At 44.0% G+C, this 18792-nt stretch overlaps 1 protein-coding gene across 2 annotated transcripts; it reads left to right on the top strand.

The window, feature by feature from the left end:
- The first annotated feature begins 33 nt into the window (after positions 1-33).
- Positions 34-13775, top strand: YARS2 (tyrosyl-tRNA synthetase 2). Of its 2 annotated transcripts, XM_089687174.1 has the most exons (5): positions 36-808; positions 6649-6816; positions 8390-8545; positions 11136-11306; positions 13439-13775. In XM_089687174.1, exons 1-5 carry the CDS (start codon positions 63-65, stop codon positions 13596-13598), a joined length of 1401 nt encoding a protein of 466 aa, XP_089543300.1. In that variant the 5' UTR covers positions 36-62; the 3' UTR covers positions 13599-13775. The 2 variants fall into 2 exon arrangements, with proteins under 2 accessions (XP_089543301.1, XP_089543300.1); XM_089687175.1 differs by lacking the exon at positions 6649-6816 and having other exon boundaries at positions 34-808.
- The last annotated feature ends 5017 nt before the right edge of the window (positions 13776-18792 follow it).

Below are 18792 nucleotides of genomic sequence, written 5' to 3'. Positions count from 1 at the left end.
CGCATGCGCAGGCTCGGCATCTCTCAACCGACACTACCCAGTAGTACCCGCGCTCTTCGAAGATGGCGGCGCCCTTGGTGCATGTTGCCTGCTGGGTGCCCCGGCTCTCCAACTGCACTGTTCGCCTCATGTCCGCCTTCTCCAACCCGCTAGTGTCTGGGGCCCGGCGGGGGCTCTTCAAGGACATGTTCCCGGCTGAGAGCGCCCCCCTGAAACTGCCCGAGCTCCTCTCCTCCGGACCACAGACTGTGTACTGCGGCTTCGACCCCACGGCGGACTCCCTGCACATCGGTAACCTGCTGGCCGTGATGGGCCTACTGCGCTTCTACCGGGCCGGGCACCACGCCATCGCAGTCATTGGGGGAGCCACGGCGCAAATCGGGGACCCGAGTGAGAGGAGCCAGGAGAGGGAACCGCTGGGCGCAGAGCAGCTGGCGGACAACGTGCTGGGCCTCCGGGAATGCCTGGACCGCCTTTTTGCCAATTCACAGCCGCTGGCCCCTGAGGGCCGCAACCAGCCCCCGGGCCGCTTCACCATCCTGGACAATGCCACCTGGTACCGGAAGTGGCAGGTGGTGGACTTCCTGGGCTCTGTGGGCAGACACTTTCGTATGGGTACCCTGTTGAGCCGCCACAGTGTGCAGAGCCGCCTGAAATCCCCGGAGGGCATGAGCCTCACCGAGTTCACCTACCAAGTCTTCCAGGCCTATGACTTCTACTACCTGTACCAGAACCATGGCTGCCGGATACAGCTGGGGGGCACCGACCAACTGGGCAACCTCATGTCCGGCCATGACTTCATCCAGAGGTGAGGGCATCGCCATCTCTACATCTATGGTGACTTCCTGATCTTCATGGAGGAGAACCAAACCCCTCCAATACCCTACCGCAAGGGGCACCTAAATAGGGATCAGCCCAAAGGAGGGCCATATGACCCTCAGGAGCTGCTGCCACAGTGACTTGGGGTTTAACTGGGGCTCCCCTACAGTGAGGTCAGGGGCATAACCCCAACCACCACATGGGTCAGACATATAACTCCGGCCCCTCAAGTTCCCTGCAGGGATCAGAAATATAATCCTGGGGCCCCTTTCTCCGCAGAGAGCCGAGGTATAACAGAAGGGCGCACCGGTCTAGTGCGTTACCGTAAAAAAACATTTATTGAAGTAATAAAAATAGATATTGTACTCATAAACGTCAAAGGCACATTGTAAGGAACAGCACAGTCCAATCCACACTACACGTTCATCCTCAATGGAACCCTGGACTTCCAACAGGCTAACGCGTTTCGAGGACTTGCCTCTTCCTCAGAGCCAACAAACAAAATCCCTGTACCCTCTCTTATACAGGTGAAACTCGAAAAATTAGATTATCATGCAAAAGTTCATTTATTTCAATAATGCAACTTAAAAGGTGAAACTAATATATGAGATAGACTCATTACATGCAAAGCAAGATCTTTCAAGCTGTGATTTGTCATAATTGTGATGATTATGGCTTACAGCTCATGAAAACCTCAAATCCACAATCTCAGAAAATTTGAATATTGTGAAAAGGTGCAATATTCTAGGCTCAAAGTGTCCCACTCTAATCAGCCAATTAAGCCATAACACCTGCAAAGGGTTCCTGAGCCTTTAAATGGTCTCTGTCTGGTTCTGTAGGAATCACAATCATGGGAAAGACTGCTGACCTGACAGTTGTGCAGAAAACCATCATTGACACCCTCCATAAGGAGGGAAAGCCTCAAAAGGTAATTGTAAAAGAAGTTGGATGTTCCCAAAGTGCTGTATCAAAGCACATTAATAGAAAGTTATGTGGAAGGGAAAAGTGTGGAAGAAAAAGGTGCACAAGCAGCAGGGATGACCGCAGCCTGGAGAGGATTGTCAGGAAAAGGCCATTCAAAAGTGTTGTCGACTTTCACAAGGAGTGGACTGAGGCTGGAGTCAGTGCATCAAGAGCCACCACACACAGACGGATCCTGGACATGGGCTTCAAATGTCGTATTCCTCTTGCCAAACCGCTCCTGAACAACAAACACCGTTAGAAGCGTCTTACCTGGGCTAAAGAAAAACAGACCTGGTCTGTTGCTCAGTGGTCCAAAGTCCTCTTTTCTGATGAGAGCAACTTTTGCATCTCATTTGGAAACCAAGGACCCAGAGTATGGAGGAAGAATGGAGAGGCACACACTGCAAGATGTTTGAAGTCCAGTGTGAAGTTTCCACAGTCTGTGTTGATTTGGGGAGCCATGTCATCTGCTGGTGTTGGTCCACTGTGCTTCATTAAGTCCAGGGTCAACGCAGCCGTCTACCAGGAGATTTTGGAGCACTTCATGCTTCCTTCCGTAGATGAGCTTTATGGGGATGCTGACTTCATTTTCCAGCAGGACTTGGCACCTGCCCACACTGCCAAAAGCACCAAAACCTGGTTCAATGACCGTGGGATTACTGTGCTTGATTGGCCAGCAAACTAGCCTGACCTGAACCCCATATAGAATCTATAGAATGAAGAAGAGCTGAAGGCCGCTATTGAAGCATCCTGGTCTTCCATAACACCTCAGCAGTGCCACAGGCTGATAGCTTCCATGCCACGCCGCATTGAGGCAGTAATTGCTGCAAAATGGGCCCAAACCAAATACTGAGTACATATGCATGCTTATACTTTTCAGAGGTCCGATATTGTTCTATGTACAATCCTTGTTTTATTGATTGCATGTAATGTTCTAATTTTCTGAGATTGTGGATTTGGGGTTTTCATGAGCTGTAAGCCATAATCATCACAATTATGACAAATCACGGCTTGAACTATCTTGCTTTGCATGTAATGATTCTATCTTATATACCGTATTTTTTGCACCATAAGACGCACTTTTTCCCCCCCAAAATAGGGGGGAAAATGTCAGTGCGTCTTATGGAGCGAATATGGAGCGGCCGGTCCGGTATTTCCACTGCCGCCGTGTCAGAATACCGGGCCGGCCGCTCAGCTCTACAGCGGGACCTTATAGAGATGACTGCTGACCTTTGGGGAGGGGGGGGAGCGGGTACCTGAATTTGACAGGTACCCGCTCCCACTTCCGTGGAGTTGTTCTTTCATCTTACCCGTTCCTCTATCCAGCGGCGCGGTCTTCCCGGCTTCTGTAGTGTGGGCATGACAGCCGGGTGCCAAGTGCGCATGCGCAGGAAGCGGTGCTTTTTGTGAATGGTAAGGCGGCACCTGGGACACATGACAGATCCCAGAAGCCGCCGGACCAATCACAAAGCGCAAGTGCTTCTCGCTCATGCGCACTGGGCACCCGGCTGTCATGCCAAGCGCCATTACAGAAGCCGGGAAGACAGCGCGCGGCTGGATAGAGGAACAGGTAAGATGAAAGAACAACTCCGCGGAAGTGGGAGCGGGTATCTGTCAAATTCAGGTACCCGCTCCCCCCCTCCCCAAAGGTCAGCAGTCATCCCCTGTACTATCCACAGTCTCTGGTCATCCCTGTACTGTGTCCGCAGTCTCTGGTCATCCCCTGCACTGTATCCGCAGTCTCTGGTCATCCCCTGCACTGTGTCCGCAGTCTCTGGTCATCCCCTGCACTGTGTCCGCAGTCTCTGGTCATCCCCTGCACTGTGTCCGCAGTCTCTGGTCATCCCCTGCACTGTGTCCGCAGTCTCTGGTCATCCCCTGCACTGTGTCCGCAGTCTCTGGTCATCCCCTGCACTGTGTCCGCAGTCTCTGGTCATCCCCTGCACTGTGTCCGCAGTCTCTGGTCATCCCCTGCACTGTGTCCGCAGTCTCTGGTCATCCCCTGCACTGTGTCCGCAGTCTCTGGTCATCCCCTGCACTGTGTCCGCAGTCTCTGGTCATCCCCTGCACTGTGTCCGCAGTCTCTGGTCATCCCCTGCACTGTGTCCGCAGTCTCTGGTCATCCCCTGCACTGTGTCCGCAGTCTCTGGTCATCCCCTGCACTGTGTCCGCAGTCTCTGGTCATCCCCTGCACTGTGTCCGCAGTCTCTGGTCATCTCCTGCACTGTGTCCGCAGTCTCTGGTCATCTCCTGCACTGTGTCCGCAGTCTCTGGTCATCTCCTGCACTGTGTCCGCAGTCTCTGGTCATCTCCTGTACTATGTCTGCAGTCCATTAGTTCAGAATTTTTTTTTCCTGTTTTCTGCCTCTAAAACCTAGGTGCGTCTTATGGTCAGGTGCGTCTTATGGAGCGAAAAATACGGTATTTGTTTCACCTTTTAAGTTGCATTACTGAAATAAATGAACTTTTGCACGATATTCTAATTGTTCGAGTTTCACTTGTATGTGTATGTTATTTGTCGTTTGGACCCATAGTACAGCCCAGCAACAACAGTGCGCATTTTGTTTTCACCTAAAAACACACTGACACCAAATTTTTTTTATTTAAATCCTGACCTTTGACTTTCACCTTTGACCTTGACCCAAACACGCGGCCCCACAGTAAAAAGCCCAGTTCTGTGAGGCCGCATATTTGTGTTACATCGGCGTCACGGGGTTAATCGCCTCTGTGTATATGAGAGCTAGTCCTCTGTTTTCCCCTCCTACTCCATATTCATCATGTGTTACCAATCATTACTATTAATATTATTACTTCTATACCATGAACTGCAGGTGCAGGTAGATGGGCTACTATGGACTTGTGCATATGCATTACACATTATGATAGAGTGCAATCGAACAACGCATACAAAGCAGGTGTGTGTCTTCCCTGTCTTTACTAATAATCATGTTGCTGGTTGATTCTCACTAGCTATATCTGCAGTGAGGGTTTGTAGATGTCACTACTTTGCTGCTTACTGATCCCATTGTTGGAGGTTCTGTTATGAGTAAGCAAAGCCCTGCCTCTACCAAGATGGCAGCCTCCACATAGAGACACAGTGCAGAACAAGGCATGGTAAGCCATTAATGGGGAAAAGATCAGCTGCAATTAGACCAATACAGGTGACTAGTCCTATGCTCTCTGTCTGACTTTTTATAGCACAGCTTCCAGAGTTCAGTTCATCTTTTGACAATTTTCACTTCCAACCTTGTGGTAACAGTTTGGGGAAGTCCTTTTCTGTTCCAGTATGTCTGTGCTGCTGTGTACAAAGCCATCTCTGTAAAAACATGGTTTGATGAATCTGGTGTGAAGGAACTCAAGATGTGCAAGGCCCCTGACCTCAATCCTACTGGACACCTTTGGAATGGATCGGAATTCCAACTATGAGCCAGGTCTTCTAATAAAACATCAGTACCCAACCTCACAAATGGGGTACAGATTGTCTCAGACACAATCCCAGATCTTATGGAAAGTCTTCCCAGGAGAGTGAAGGCTGTTGGAGCTGCAAAGTTGGTTGGGGGTGGGGGGTCAATTCCGCATAACTGACCAGGGCTTTGGAATGGGATTTCCAAAGAGCTCATATAGTTTTGATGGTCAGGTTTCCACAAATGATATAAGGATCAGCTCACAAAGGTATATAACAAACATAAAGCTCTCCATTTTTCCAATATGACTGTAATTGTTAAATCTTATTAGACTTTGTTTCAATTAAGTGTCACTTTTTCTTTTACCCCTTCATGCTGACATAACACAAATATGCAGCCTCACAGCTTTTTGCGTACATATTTGAGTACCTGTCTTTGTGCTGGGATCGCGTCACACAAAGCCCTCCCAGCACAAAGACCAGGGTGTCACTGAGAGCCCCGGGTCGCGTTCTAACGATTGGGACCATGGGACTCCCGATTACAGGAAACATGATCGCTGTGATAGTCTCTGATTGGCTATCACAGTGATCAGTCACTATAGCCCGCCCCCCCTTGTTTGTTTTTTTTCATCTATGAATGGAGGAGAGAGATACATTGTATCTCTTTAACTTCTTGCATAGAGAAAAAAACAAAACAAAAACTGTTTAACAAAAATAAAAAAATATAAAGAAATATAAAAAAATAAAGAAAAAACACCTAGATCAAGGTTTGATCTAGTTCAGTGCCAGGGTTAGTTTTTGGGTCAAGGTCGGGGCCAAAGGTCAGGAATTTATTTATTTTTTTAAATTTGTGTCATTCAGTGTCCGTGTGCTTTAGGTAACACGAAAAACAAAATGCGCACTATTGTTTCTGGGCTGTACTACGTGAACACACCACAAAAAGCATACACATATATGGTATCGCTGCAATTGTCAAGAGCTGGAATAGTTATTTTGGGTTGTTCTTTGGTGGTAGGTTATGGTATGAACAAGAAACACACAGCTAAATTTAAAAAAAAAATTTTTTTTTTTACTATATTTGGCCAGATTTCCTTTGATAATAGAAAAAAAATGAGGCGATATCTATTACCATTTACCACCAAATGAAAGCCCGATTTGTCCTGAAAAAAAACAAGGTTTAATCCACCTGGATGTACAAAGCAGTTGTGATGATATGTACGGTTTTACTAACACATGTCAACGTTGCAAAATTGTGCTTAGGCGTTAGGATTTGTTTTACCCTTAGGCGTGAAGGGGTTATTGAAGTATCCATACTCCTTAGCTTTGTGAATTGAGCCTAAGATATAGAAGGGTTGTTAACCACATCAATCCCTTTCCTGATCCAGTTACTGAATACATGAAATCTGCTGGCATTGTAGAGATTTACCCTCAGTCTCTGTATGATTGTGTATTTCATCCCGCAGGATGACAGGAGAAGACGTGTTTGGGATCACCATACCTCTCATCACAAGCACTACTGGAGATAAGTTGGGGAAGTCGGCAGGGAATGCTTTGTGGATGACCAGACATAGGACCTCTCCATTTGAACTGTATCAGTTCTTCGTCCGGCAACAGGACAGCTGTGTACAGCGGTGAGGGTCACTCTTAAAGTTGTAAGGCTTTTCCTCTCTAGATCAAAGCTCTGCCAACTTTTTTTCACTGGTGTGGTAGCCAGCAGATGCCTACATGCGGCTGCAAAAATAATTAGAAAATGATATGCATAAAAGTGAATACTACAAAGATTGTTTTATGTGATTGTTCTGAAAATAGTATAATACAATGTTAAAGAGTATTTCAAGGCATAATTCACCTTTACCAAAACACTGCCTATGCAGATAAGGGGTGTCTGTAGATGAAAACAAACTGCACAGCTCTGACTAAAGTTGAATAATGCCCTTGCTATAGGTGTAGACCATTTACGTACTTCTTGAAGCCTGACTGGAAAAATCCCAGATGGTTGCTAAGAGAAGCTCACCTATTACTGTTCACCATCACAGCAGTGAGCTCTTTCTGTGATTCTAACCCCCTGACATGCACTTTCCCTCCCCTGATGCAATTGCTCTGAGCTCAGCATTTGAGAGATCATGGCTGTGATGGTGGATGTGAGCACTAATAGCTGGGCCTCCCTTAGCAACATTATTTAACCACTTGCTCTCCAGAGGATATACCCCCCTTCCTGACCATGCCATTTTTTGCGTTACGATGCTGCAATACTTTAAGTGACAATTGTGCGGTCATGTAACGCTGCACCCAAATTAAATTTACGTCCTTTTTTTCCCAAAAATAGAGCTTTCTTTTGGTGGTATTTGATCGTCTGTGCATTTTTTTATTTTTTGCACTATAAACAAAAATATTTTTGACTTTTTGCTATTAAATATGTCCAATAAAAAAATGTAAAAAATCTAATTTAGTCTTAAATTTATGGTAAAGTGTATTCTGCTACATGACTTTGCTAAAAAAAAAATCCCAATACGTGTAAATTAATTGGTTTACATGAAAGTTATAGCGTTTACAAATGGCAGCATATATACTGGAATTTAAGAAAAAAATTTTTTTTCTCTTTCTAGTAATGGCGGCGATTAGTGACTGCGGTGGGCATTCTGACACTGGGGGGAACTGACCTGGTGTCACTGACATCCCAATACAGTGATCAGTGCTAATAAAAAGCACTGACATTGTACTAATGGCACTGGGCAGGAAGGGGTTAATATCTGGGGCGATCAAATTAACTGTGTGCTGTTTCACAATATGCTGTGTATGTGCGTGTTCCACTGTAAGCACACTGCTTTGTATGGCTCTGCTATGCAGAGCTAAACAAAGCAGTGTGCAGGAGCTGACAGGGGAGATAACTGCGTTGTTTATATCTCTCCCCCGTTGCTAATACTCAGCTATCACTGGGTGCTGTCGAGTAATCACTGGCCGGGACCCGGTAACTGACAGCTGAGGCCGCGAATGGCCCCTACCCGGAACTGCAAAATTGTGTGTATATATGTGTGTGTGTGTGTGTGTGTATATATATATATGTGTGTGTGTGTGCATTTACAGACCAAAGATGTCCTCTCCTGGCACTTAGTGTTTCATTATTTCTTGTGGCCGAATTCTCACTCTACACCTGCCCACCTACATTTACAATTTGTCCTTAGTGTAGTTATTTTAATTTTGCAGCTTCCTAAAGCTCTTCACATTCATCCCGCTGCCGGAGATTGAGCACATCATGGAGCAGCATAGCAAGGAACCAGAGAAGAGAATACCTCACAAGAGACTGGCTGCGGAGGTGACAAAGCTGGTCCATGGCAAGGAAGGTTTGGAGTCTGCCAAGAGGTGAGAAGCTACATCTCACTACAGATTCTGCTCTCTTCTCTCACAAACTGTCATTGACCAGATTGCAAGAAGAAATGTCTGTATTTCAGTGAGGGAACTCATTGGCTTTTATGTTTTGTGCAGGTTTTCATTTGTTTCTTCACAGGTTTGCTTTAAAGCCCAGCTCCATGGCGTTTTTAAGGCAAAGTACATTTTCAGAAAATACAGCTGATTGCTTTTGACTTTGCCAGAAATGAACAGAAACTTATACATGGGTATTTCACTGTGTAAACTAGTAATCTCCCTATGTGATTGAGATCAGCCGAGTAAAACATATTTGACATCACCCAAGGACAGAAAGTATACATACAGTGTACAGCAATGAGTTCTGGTACAGGGACTTCCCATCTGTTTCCAGAACAAAATTGAGTTGGGCTGAGCATTGCTCAGCCATTCACAGGAAGCCTTGTATTTTTATGGATTAATACAAGGCCTCCTGTCATTTCCTAAGGTGGAGATAGTTACATGATCCACTCTCAGTCTCCTCTCCACCTCAACCAATCAGAGGATCCCTTGTTTTTTATTCATACAAAGCTTCTTGTGAATGGCTGAGCAGTGCCCAGCTCGATTTTGTTCTTAGAACAGGACAGGAAGTGCCCTTATTATCACTGCTGGAACACAGCACTGTATACTGTATGTAGCTAATACTACATACGGTTTATACAGTGCTGATAGCAGCCACATTTCTTAGTAATGGAAATAGTTTAGGCTCAAACACACTATTTGAAGCCACACAAAACCTTAGTCTTTAAAAGATCCTGCCTCCCCCCCACTCTCTCCCAATTAAAGACTTCACATTAGCATTTCTAATGTAATCACACCTTTTGCAGTGCAATTCTATGAGAGAGACTAATTCCCTTTTAAAGTTTTAAAGATGTAAAGTCCACTTTAACTTGTACCTACAGGTAAGCCTATAATAAGGCTTACCTGTAGGTACAGTAAATGTCTCCTAAACTTGCAATGTTTAGGTGATATTCACACGGGATGCAGCCAGTGACGTCACTGGTGCATGCGCTCTGAAGGGAAAGCATACCCGTGCATTACCTTTAGAGCTCCATGCCAGGGCTCCCGCACGTATGCGTGGGAGTTATGTCGCGACCCCGGCAATTCATACAGCTGGAGCCTGCGGAAGAGCGAGTGAAGATAGAAGTGCTGGGGAGCCATGACAGCACTGCACTAGAGGGCTCTGTGTGCATGTAAGTCTGTCATGATGTGATAGTATGCGGTGCATACTAGTAAGTTATGACTTAAACCTGCAGGGAGGCCCCATTTATTTATTTTTTACCTATTTATTTATTGTGTCAGTTTACTACTGTTTTAATTGTAGAGATTTCAAATAAATTGTTAAAGTGCTTCAGGTCTGGAATAACTGCTTTTCATGTTCAGTATTTCAGAGGATTAGAGAGATGTGATGTATAGAGTTACTATTAAGGGACTTGAGGCCACACCTCTGAAAACCTCTGTTGACATGTATGTAAAACGCAAATTGGTCTGTTTGATGACTAACAGAAGCAACATTCTGAATTATAATTCAGTCTATCTCACTGAAACCTTTAATTCTACATTACAGTACTTGAACTAATCTTGTTGTTCTAGAAAGGATGGCTTTAACAACTTGGCTTTCAGCTTTTACCTTGTGTGCCCCCAAGGTTTATTTCATGCAGACGAAGACTGGTTGGTTTTACAGGGTGTTTGCAAATGATAAATCGTATGCAAAACTGAAATGTAAAAGTACATATTACTTACACAGGTGATTGGTTGAAAAACATGGGTACACAACAGCTAATAAAAATTCACATGTCAAGGGGAGCTATGATTTACAATATCAGGTTATACATTCCAATCGTCTCACCTCAGAAAACCATACTCCTGAAGCAATCCTGTGGATAAAACGTTTATCAAACTGAGTTCAAAGCAAAAAGTGCCGCCTTCTAAAGGGAGGAGCCTCAACATATCCTGTTTTACTGGCGAGGTTGCTTTCAGAATACAACATTAGATTCTTTCAAGGTGAGATTGTGCTATTGGGGTCTAGATGAGCACAGGCTAGCACCTAGGCCTGGAGGAGCTGCACAAGTTAGGGCTTGAGTAGAATATTTCTTGAGCAGATTTGTATTTTTGCAGAACCCTTCCTTAACCCATGCTTCTTGGCACACACAAATGCAAGCTATGCAGTAGCCTCACCATCAGTACCCATGGTTGTCTATTTCAAATGATCAAAGCTTCTCTCTTCATCAATTTGGGCAGCCTTTTGACTGAAAAGTTAGCACCTTGATCTTGCAGTACTGGCTCTGGTATCCATATATATTACACAGAAGGTTTAGTTATGTTCCTATTGGTCCCCCAACTTCCCCCAGAGCCAAAAGACACATACTAGTAGGTTACCTGGTACCAGACTAAAGTGGCTGCAGTTTGATTCCTCGATGATCCCAACCTGTGTGGGGAAAAAAAGAAATCTGGGAATCAAGCTTGCAACCTAGCCCTGTTAACAAAGGTAATGCTACAGAATGAAAACAAGTTGGAAAGTCTGATCTTTGTACTGCTTTTCTTTCAGGTGCACGCAGGCCCTGTACTATAGCAGTATTGATGCTTTACAAACCATGTCTGATCAGGAGCTGCAGGAGCTCTTCCAGGAAGCCCCATTCACTGAAGTGCTGCATGAACCTGGTTCCAGGGTTCTAGATGCCTGTCTAAAAGCCTCTGCCATCCCAGAAGGTGCCCGTGGGTATGTATATTTGTGTATGTATGGACCCTCCGAGACATCCTGCTGATCTTTATTATCATCACATACTAGTGTCACATAGTGCCTAGCAGATGTGAAGTGGCTGTTGCAGGAACTCCAGAAACTCTAGTTTCTTGAATGCCTAGTGCTGCATTGCATCAAAATGGTATAAGATGACAATCTTACTGGCTTGGCTAAGGTGACCTGGTCAGCCTTAAAGTTTAAACTTCGTGAAATGTTTTTATTTTAAGTCAGCACCAGGCATAGTACATACAGTGGATGAAAAGTGTCCCTTGTGCTGGTGGCTGCTGTGTTGCTTGAAATCTTCAGTTCTCTGCCCCAACATACCCTTTCAGTTGTGATCTTCCAATGATTTGGGGCTTCATATGAGTGACTGCACCTGTTAAGACACTCATCAAAAGTTTCAGCTTTGCTTGCCTATTCTGCCTCCCTGCTCCATTCAAGGAAAATACACAAGTGGTTCCCAAAGTGAAAAGTGCTGTATGAATGGAGGAGGTGAACCTTTCATTCATCTGCCCAATCCGTCTGTATATGCCACATTTCAAAGCAACATTGAGAAAAAAAAAAAAATCAGGTTCCCTGTGACATGGTGCATTTGTCGTCTCCATGCTGGTTCAGCTCACAAAAGGAATGTTGCAGGACCTAAACTGTGGATGCTGTGTGCCAAAAAGGTAAGCAGGTGACAAAGGACTATTCACCAGTATTGCCTTTAGGCTTTATGTAACTGATCTTTGCCCATGAATGATTTACCATGCTTGTTCTGTGTCAGGGTGGACATCTTGCTAAAAGCAGGGCTTTGCTTCCTTATGTCATGCCCAACTGATGACTGATAGGATAATATTCAAGAAGCAGCAGGGAAGTTGGAGGAAGCACAGTTCCACAGAATGAATGAAATAGAAGCAGGGAGCTCTTTGCACTGCAGGCCCTCAGGTACAGCTGCCTCTACAGCAAGGACAGTGAGCAGCATAAATGTGCTCTGTGAGTTGACCTAAAGGGGTAGGCAACCTTAAAGTGGAGGAGACCTACCTGAACAACATTTGAGAAGTCAAAAATCACCGGGGCACATTGTCGCCTCCTCACACCTTAAACCTGTAATTGCTGTGTTGCAATCTCATGCATTGCATGGCAATCATGTGTTTAAATCAGGTGATGAGGAGGAGTATCGCTTTCTCACACTCTCTCAACACACACTCAGATTGCTTTTCGGAGGAGCAGCAATGCCTGCTGCACTTGTGAATGAGCCCTTAGTTTCATTCAGCAGCGGCACCCTTGGGGCTCATTCACACGTAACGTTGGTAAAACCCTGCAATTGAGTCGTGGTTTTACCGCCTCCAGTCCCTACCCCCTTTACATGCTGAGGCAGAAGCCAAAGTTGTACACATGCCACAGTAGAATTTAAACCCCCTGTTGCTTTTGGTGGGTGCTACTGCCTGCCAATCGCACCCGCAGTGTATCTGCGACTTTCCCAGGTTAGCTGCTTTTTGCCATACACTTACATATCCTGCAGGTTTGGTGCACTTTCTGAAAACTTTCAGAAAGTGCACCAAACCCACAGAATATAATATAAGTCTATGGCTAAGTGCAGCAAACCTGTAGGAAAGCTGCAGATGCACTGCACCCATGGTGTGGGTAAACCACAGCACATCAGTGTGAAAGCAGCCCTATACTATTATGCCAAGTGTATTGCTTCACACTGACCTGAAGATCTCTTCTTTCCTTCTGCTGGCACCACTCTGGAGACCATAAGCTGGGATAAGAAGTGGAGTGCAGTTGTTGTCACTCCACATGGGACAGGAGTCGGCACCATAGAGGAGGCATCGGCTTACGCAGTTCTTGCTCCCTAATACAGCTCCAACTTTACAAGTTGTCCCTCTGCATTGCAGTCTGTTTGATGCTCTGGCATGATGGGTCAGCAAGCCCAGTTGGCGATCTTCAGGTCGCTGACCCCTGAAGTAAACCATTACAAAAATGATGTGCAGTGGCTAATTATACTTCAGTTTGTTGATATTGGACCAATGAAGGAAAGCTTATTTCTTGTATGCTGTAATTGGTATTGTGCTGACTATAAAGTACCTTTGTTATGAGACTTAATGAAAGAATGTTTACTGTTCTAGCTTTGAAATAATCAGCAAAGGCGGAGTCAGCTTTAACCACAGAACAGTGACCAACCCAGATGAAGTTCTTGTGCTTGGTACGCACATTCTCAGGAACGGGCTGTCTCTCATCAAGGTGGGGAAGAAAAATATCTACATTGTGAAGTGGTTGCAGCTGTGAAGTCAAAGAACCCTCCATATGCTGTGTGTGTACTGGAGGAATACCCATACTGAGCTAAAGCCGCCTCCTTCCAGGTTTTATACAAAAGGCTTGTTACTCTCACTAAGTGAGAACCTGTTTTGTACATAAATGAAACTATATTATATTAAACTGGATCAGTTGGATTCTTAAACAAAATGAGGTTTCCACCAACTTTGATTTATGAAGAGAGTGGCAGAGGGAGGGTCTTGTCTGATGTTCAGGTCTTGACTTTGTTCAGTAAAGAGATTCCATGATTTTGAAAGGTTTGGGCTGGACTGTTCTTCTTGCCTCTTTATTTAACTGATCTAGAATAGGTTTGTAGCCAGTAATGTCAGGACACCCAACCTGGATGCTATGGGGCTCTGGGTATTAATGCAAGAGGTAAGGTTGATGGCTTGTGAGCTTCCACCTTAAGAAAAAAAAACACACACACACACACATTGCATCCAGAAAGTATTCACAGTGCCACATTTTGTTATGTTACAGCATTATTTCAAAATGGATTAAATTATTTTTTTCCTCAACATTCTACAAACGGAGAAGAAAAAGGGGCCATTTGGTGGACTATAATAGGCACTACAACAGTGATGAGTAAAATAATTACTTTATTGAACATACATAGACATACAACAATTATTAAAATCCTCTGCAGAGAATGTACTCCCACAGTAATTGGAATTGTACACTCAATGCCAAATCGTATATGTACATATGGTATTGATACATTCCACAAGAAAAGTATACCGTAACCCGGTACAGGTTTGGAAACCGATATTCTGATATCAATGTATGTAGTAACTCGACATGTTTTGCGATAATATTGCTTCTTCAGGAGTTAAATTTCTACATAGAAAGAATGATATAAATTTCAAAACCGCATTTATATTGGCCAGTATTCATCTTACAGATCAATAGAGTAAGTTGTCATACCTTAATCTACAGGCAACGGTGCAGGGGCTAAGAAAAAGGACCTCAGGCCTTCCCAAGACGGGCCTGTCAATGGGGGGATCCCATTAAACCAAAAAGCCCCTCGAAAGGCTTCCTGACATATAAAAAGTATATGCGACTGTTAAGAAACATGATGGGGGCCTCCTAGATGGTAGATAAGGGTATATTGGTATAGAAATTAGACTAACCTCCCCAGTGATAGGGGTGTGCCAACTTCACCAATCCCAGTCCAAGTGGAGCGCATATAAAAGAAACCAGCAATAAACTAGTATAGTATGGAAGTACAATCTCCTCACCAATTCTGGTCCAAGTAAAGTACGTGCAAAAGACACTAGCAATGCGCTAGTATAATATATGAGGAGATCCCTAAAAAATGACACAAAAGGAGGGAGAATACTTAATTGTCATTTAGTATATAGGGGGGGGGTGTTTTTATTAAAACCACTCAATCCCCCACCGTTGGAATATCACGGAACAGCAATGATGAAATCTGATATGCAGAGAGGAAAGAAGTGAATATCCAATCCTACCTCCGTGTATGGAAATTGAGCCACAAGAGAGTGTTCTTCAATGTAATGGCACTGTATTTGCATTAAATTGGTCAAGTAGGGTCAATCAAAGTTCCATTTGTAAAGAAACAGCCACAACAGCTGAGCATTATCCCATAAACACAGCACAATTAAGGGCAGAAGGTTCCTACGTGTGTCTGTAATCAATGACGTTTCACTATACCTGTCCATATGAGGGTACGCCAGCCATAAGGGGTCCCGAAGCCACCGGTTGCCAAAGCCTCCAAATCTGCCTCGCCCACCAGGGCCTGTTCAAAAACCACCTGCATTGCCCCACCATTGCAGCCTTGTGGACCACCACCACAGGCCATCTCAATTTGAGAGATCCCGGCGCGGGACGTCCGCGCAGCTGCATGGCGGCATGTAATGTCACCACATGTGGCCGTGCGTGCACACCGCACTGCGACCCTACAACAGAGATGGCGACAGATGCACACAGACCGTCGACACTAGTGGCTAATGCCGACCATCACTGCAGGGCCAGGAAACACCACGACACCAGGCCCCACCTCCACACCAATGTAAAGGGGCCATTGAGGTCACGGCGCCACTGGTCTCCCACTGACCAAGGGCCAACAGCAGGGACACCGAACCCTCCTCCTGCCCCCACACATATGCCTGTAAATTTGACCGAATTATTATAACGATTGATTATCATATATGATGTTCCAAAATTTATGCAGTAACAATTCAAAAATCCAACTAGTACAGTGAAGGAAATAAGTATTTGATCCCCTGCTGATTTTGAATGTTTGCCCACTCACAAAGAAACAATCAGTCTAAATATCGAATGGTAGGTTTATTGTAACATTGAGAGACAGAATAGCAACAAAAAATTCAAAAATGCATGTCTAACAAACTATGCACTGATTTGCATGTTCATGAGGGAAATAAGTATTTGATCCCCTTCACAAAACATGACTTAGAACTTGGGGACAAGTCCCTTGTTGGCAATCACAGAGGTCAGACGTTTCCTGTAGTTGGCCACCAGGTTTGCACACATCTCAGGAGGAATTTTGGCCTACTCCTCTTGGCAGATCCTCTCCAAGTCATTAAGGTTTGGTGGCTAACGTTTGGCAACTCGAACTTTCAGCCCTCTCCACAGATTTTCAATCGACTGGCTAGGTCACTCCAGGACCTTAATGTGCTTCTTCTTGAGCCACTCCTTTGTTGCCTTGGCCGTGTGTTTTGGGTCATTGTCATGCTAGAACACCCATCCATGACCCATTTTCAATGCCCTGGCTGAGGGAAGAAGGTTCTCACCGAAGATTTGACGGTACATTGCCCCGTCCATCGTCCCTTTGATGCGGTGCAGTTGTCCTCTCCCCTTAGCAGAAAAACACCCCCAAAGCAGAATGTTTTCACTACCATGTTTGACAGTTGGGATGGTGTTCTTGGGGTCATAGGCAGCATTCCTCCACCTCCAAACATGGCGAGTTGAGTTGATGCAAAGAGCTCGATTTTGGTCTTATCTGACTGCAACACTTTCAACCAGTCCTCCTCTGAATCATTCAGATGTTCAGTGGCAAACTTCAGATGGGCCTGGACATGTGCTTTTTTGAGCAGAGGGACCTTGCGGGCACTGCAGGATTTCAATCCTTGTCGGCGTAGTGTGTTGCCAATTGTTTTCTTGGTGACTGTTGTCCCAGCTGCCTGGAGATCATTGACAAGATAATCACTTATAGTTCTGGGATGATTCCTCCATGTTCTCATGATCATTGACACTCCACAAGGTGAGATCTTGCATGGTGCTCCAGACCTAGGGAGACTGACAGTTGTTTTGTGTTTCTTCCATTTGCAAATTATTGCACAAACTGTTGTCACCTTCTCACCAAGCTGCTTGGCAATAGTTTTGTAGCCAAGTCCGTCCAGCCTTGTGTAGGTCTACAATCTTGTCCCTGACATCCTTGGACAGCTCTTTGGTCTTTGCCATGGGGGAGAGTTTGGAATCTGATTGTTTGATTGCTCCTGTGGACAGGTGTCTTTTATACAGGTAACACAAAGAGATTAGCAGCACTCCCTTTAAGAGACTGTTTCTAATCTCAGCTTGTTACCTGTATGAAAGACACCCGGCAGTCAGAAATCCTGCTGAATGACAGGGGATCAAATACTTATTTCCCTCATGAACATCAAATCAGTGCATCATTTGTTAGACATGCATTTCTTTAGAATTTTTTGTTGCTATTCTGTCTCTGTGTTACAATACACCTACCATTCGATTTTTAGACTGATCATTTCTTTGTGAGTGGGCAAACATTCAAAATCAGCAGGGGATCAAATACTTCTTTCCTTCACTGTATATTAATACAGTAATTACAGCTGATGGCACGTATATCCATATTGATAACAATACTTGGACGGTTATTATCAAATTGGTTACATAACATTATGTGAATTCCTTACAGTAACAACAAACCAAGATAAGAATCAGTGGGATTATACAGTATCTATATACAATAACACATGTAACCATATCAAATAACAGTATTTGAAGAATTATCACATTTAAGAGCCACAGATATGCATAACTTATACAAATGGTTTGTAGGACAAAGTTTCATTGATTCCTGGCAGAGATTGTTGTGGTGGTTTATGTAAGGATATATATTATTTATAAAGGGCGTGTCCCTTTCCCTTAGATGAAATATTACAGTGCCTCCAGCCGTTAAAATACGGCAAATATTTAGTAAACCAATAATTTGGACACCTTGATAATTTGATCACCACTTATTATTATACCTTGAATTCTTTTAGCCAATATGATTTCGTACCATACACACAAAATTTGCCTTATAATAGATAAATATAAAAATTTATTTATGTACAAAAATTATATATATATTAACACAAAACGCAAAAGACTGGTGATAAATGAATATTGGTACACACAATCAAAAATATATCCTACCAATGTAAGACACACTAATAAGGTCTCTAACTAATTTCATCAATCACAAATTTTAAATGATATGATTATTTATTAAATTTATTAATAATTAATAATTTCGAATATCTCAAAGGTTATATTCTCGCACGCCGTGGCCATAGGATTGCAAGAAGTAAGCCCTTGATATGTGATACTCTGGTTATTAATATTCAATAAATTATGAAATATGAAAAATTTATAATATGGCAATAAACAATTTTTAACAGTAACACAGTATCTGACTACAGATATCTAACTACCCAATATTGTTGTAATACACTAAGGTAATTTTATGATTCTACACAACGGAGAAAGTAATTAATACAAAATCAAATAAATATCTCACCACACCCGGACGTCAGACTAGGCAACTCTCCCGTGGATTTAGCTGGCAGTGGAACGCCTTTAGACTGATATATAGGCAAGTGATAGATTCAATAGGGGAGAATGTAGGAAGTTATAAGTTTAGAGGTTTAAAGTTTTAAGAAGTTTGAAAAGATGGAAGAGTAATTATTTCAGCAGAGATCTTCTTCAGATGTCAGGTCTTTCCATGAGGTCTTTATGAGGGATCTTTCTCTTAAAGCACATGGGCTTTTATATCCACTAGTCCATTGTTCTAAGATACTTTCCCACCAGGCTTCCTGATTGGCTAGTTGAGAAATGTGTGTACATAAGCTATTTCTCACCTGCCCGCCAGGTGGCGGTCATGTATCACAGAACAATGTGAGTA

Source organism: Staurois parvus, unplaced genomic scaffold (assembly GCF_062004578.1).
Source record: "Staurois parvus isolate SC_StPar_1 unplaced genomic scaffold, SC_StPar_1.0 ptg000420l, whole genome shotgun sequence".
Lineage (NCBI taxonomy): Eukaryota > Metazoa > Chordata > Amphibia > Anura > Ranidae > Staurois > Staurois parvus.
This window is presented reverse-complemented; position numbering and strand designations above follow the sequence as displayed.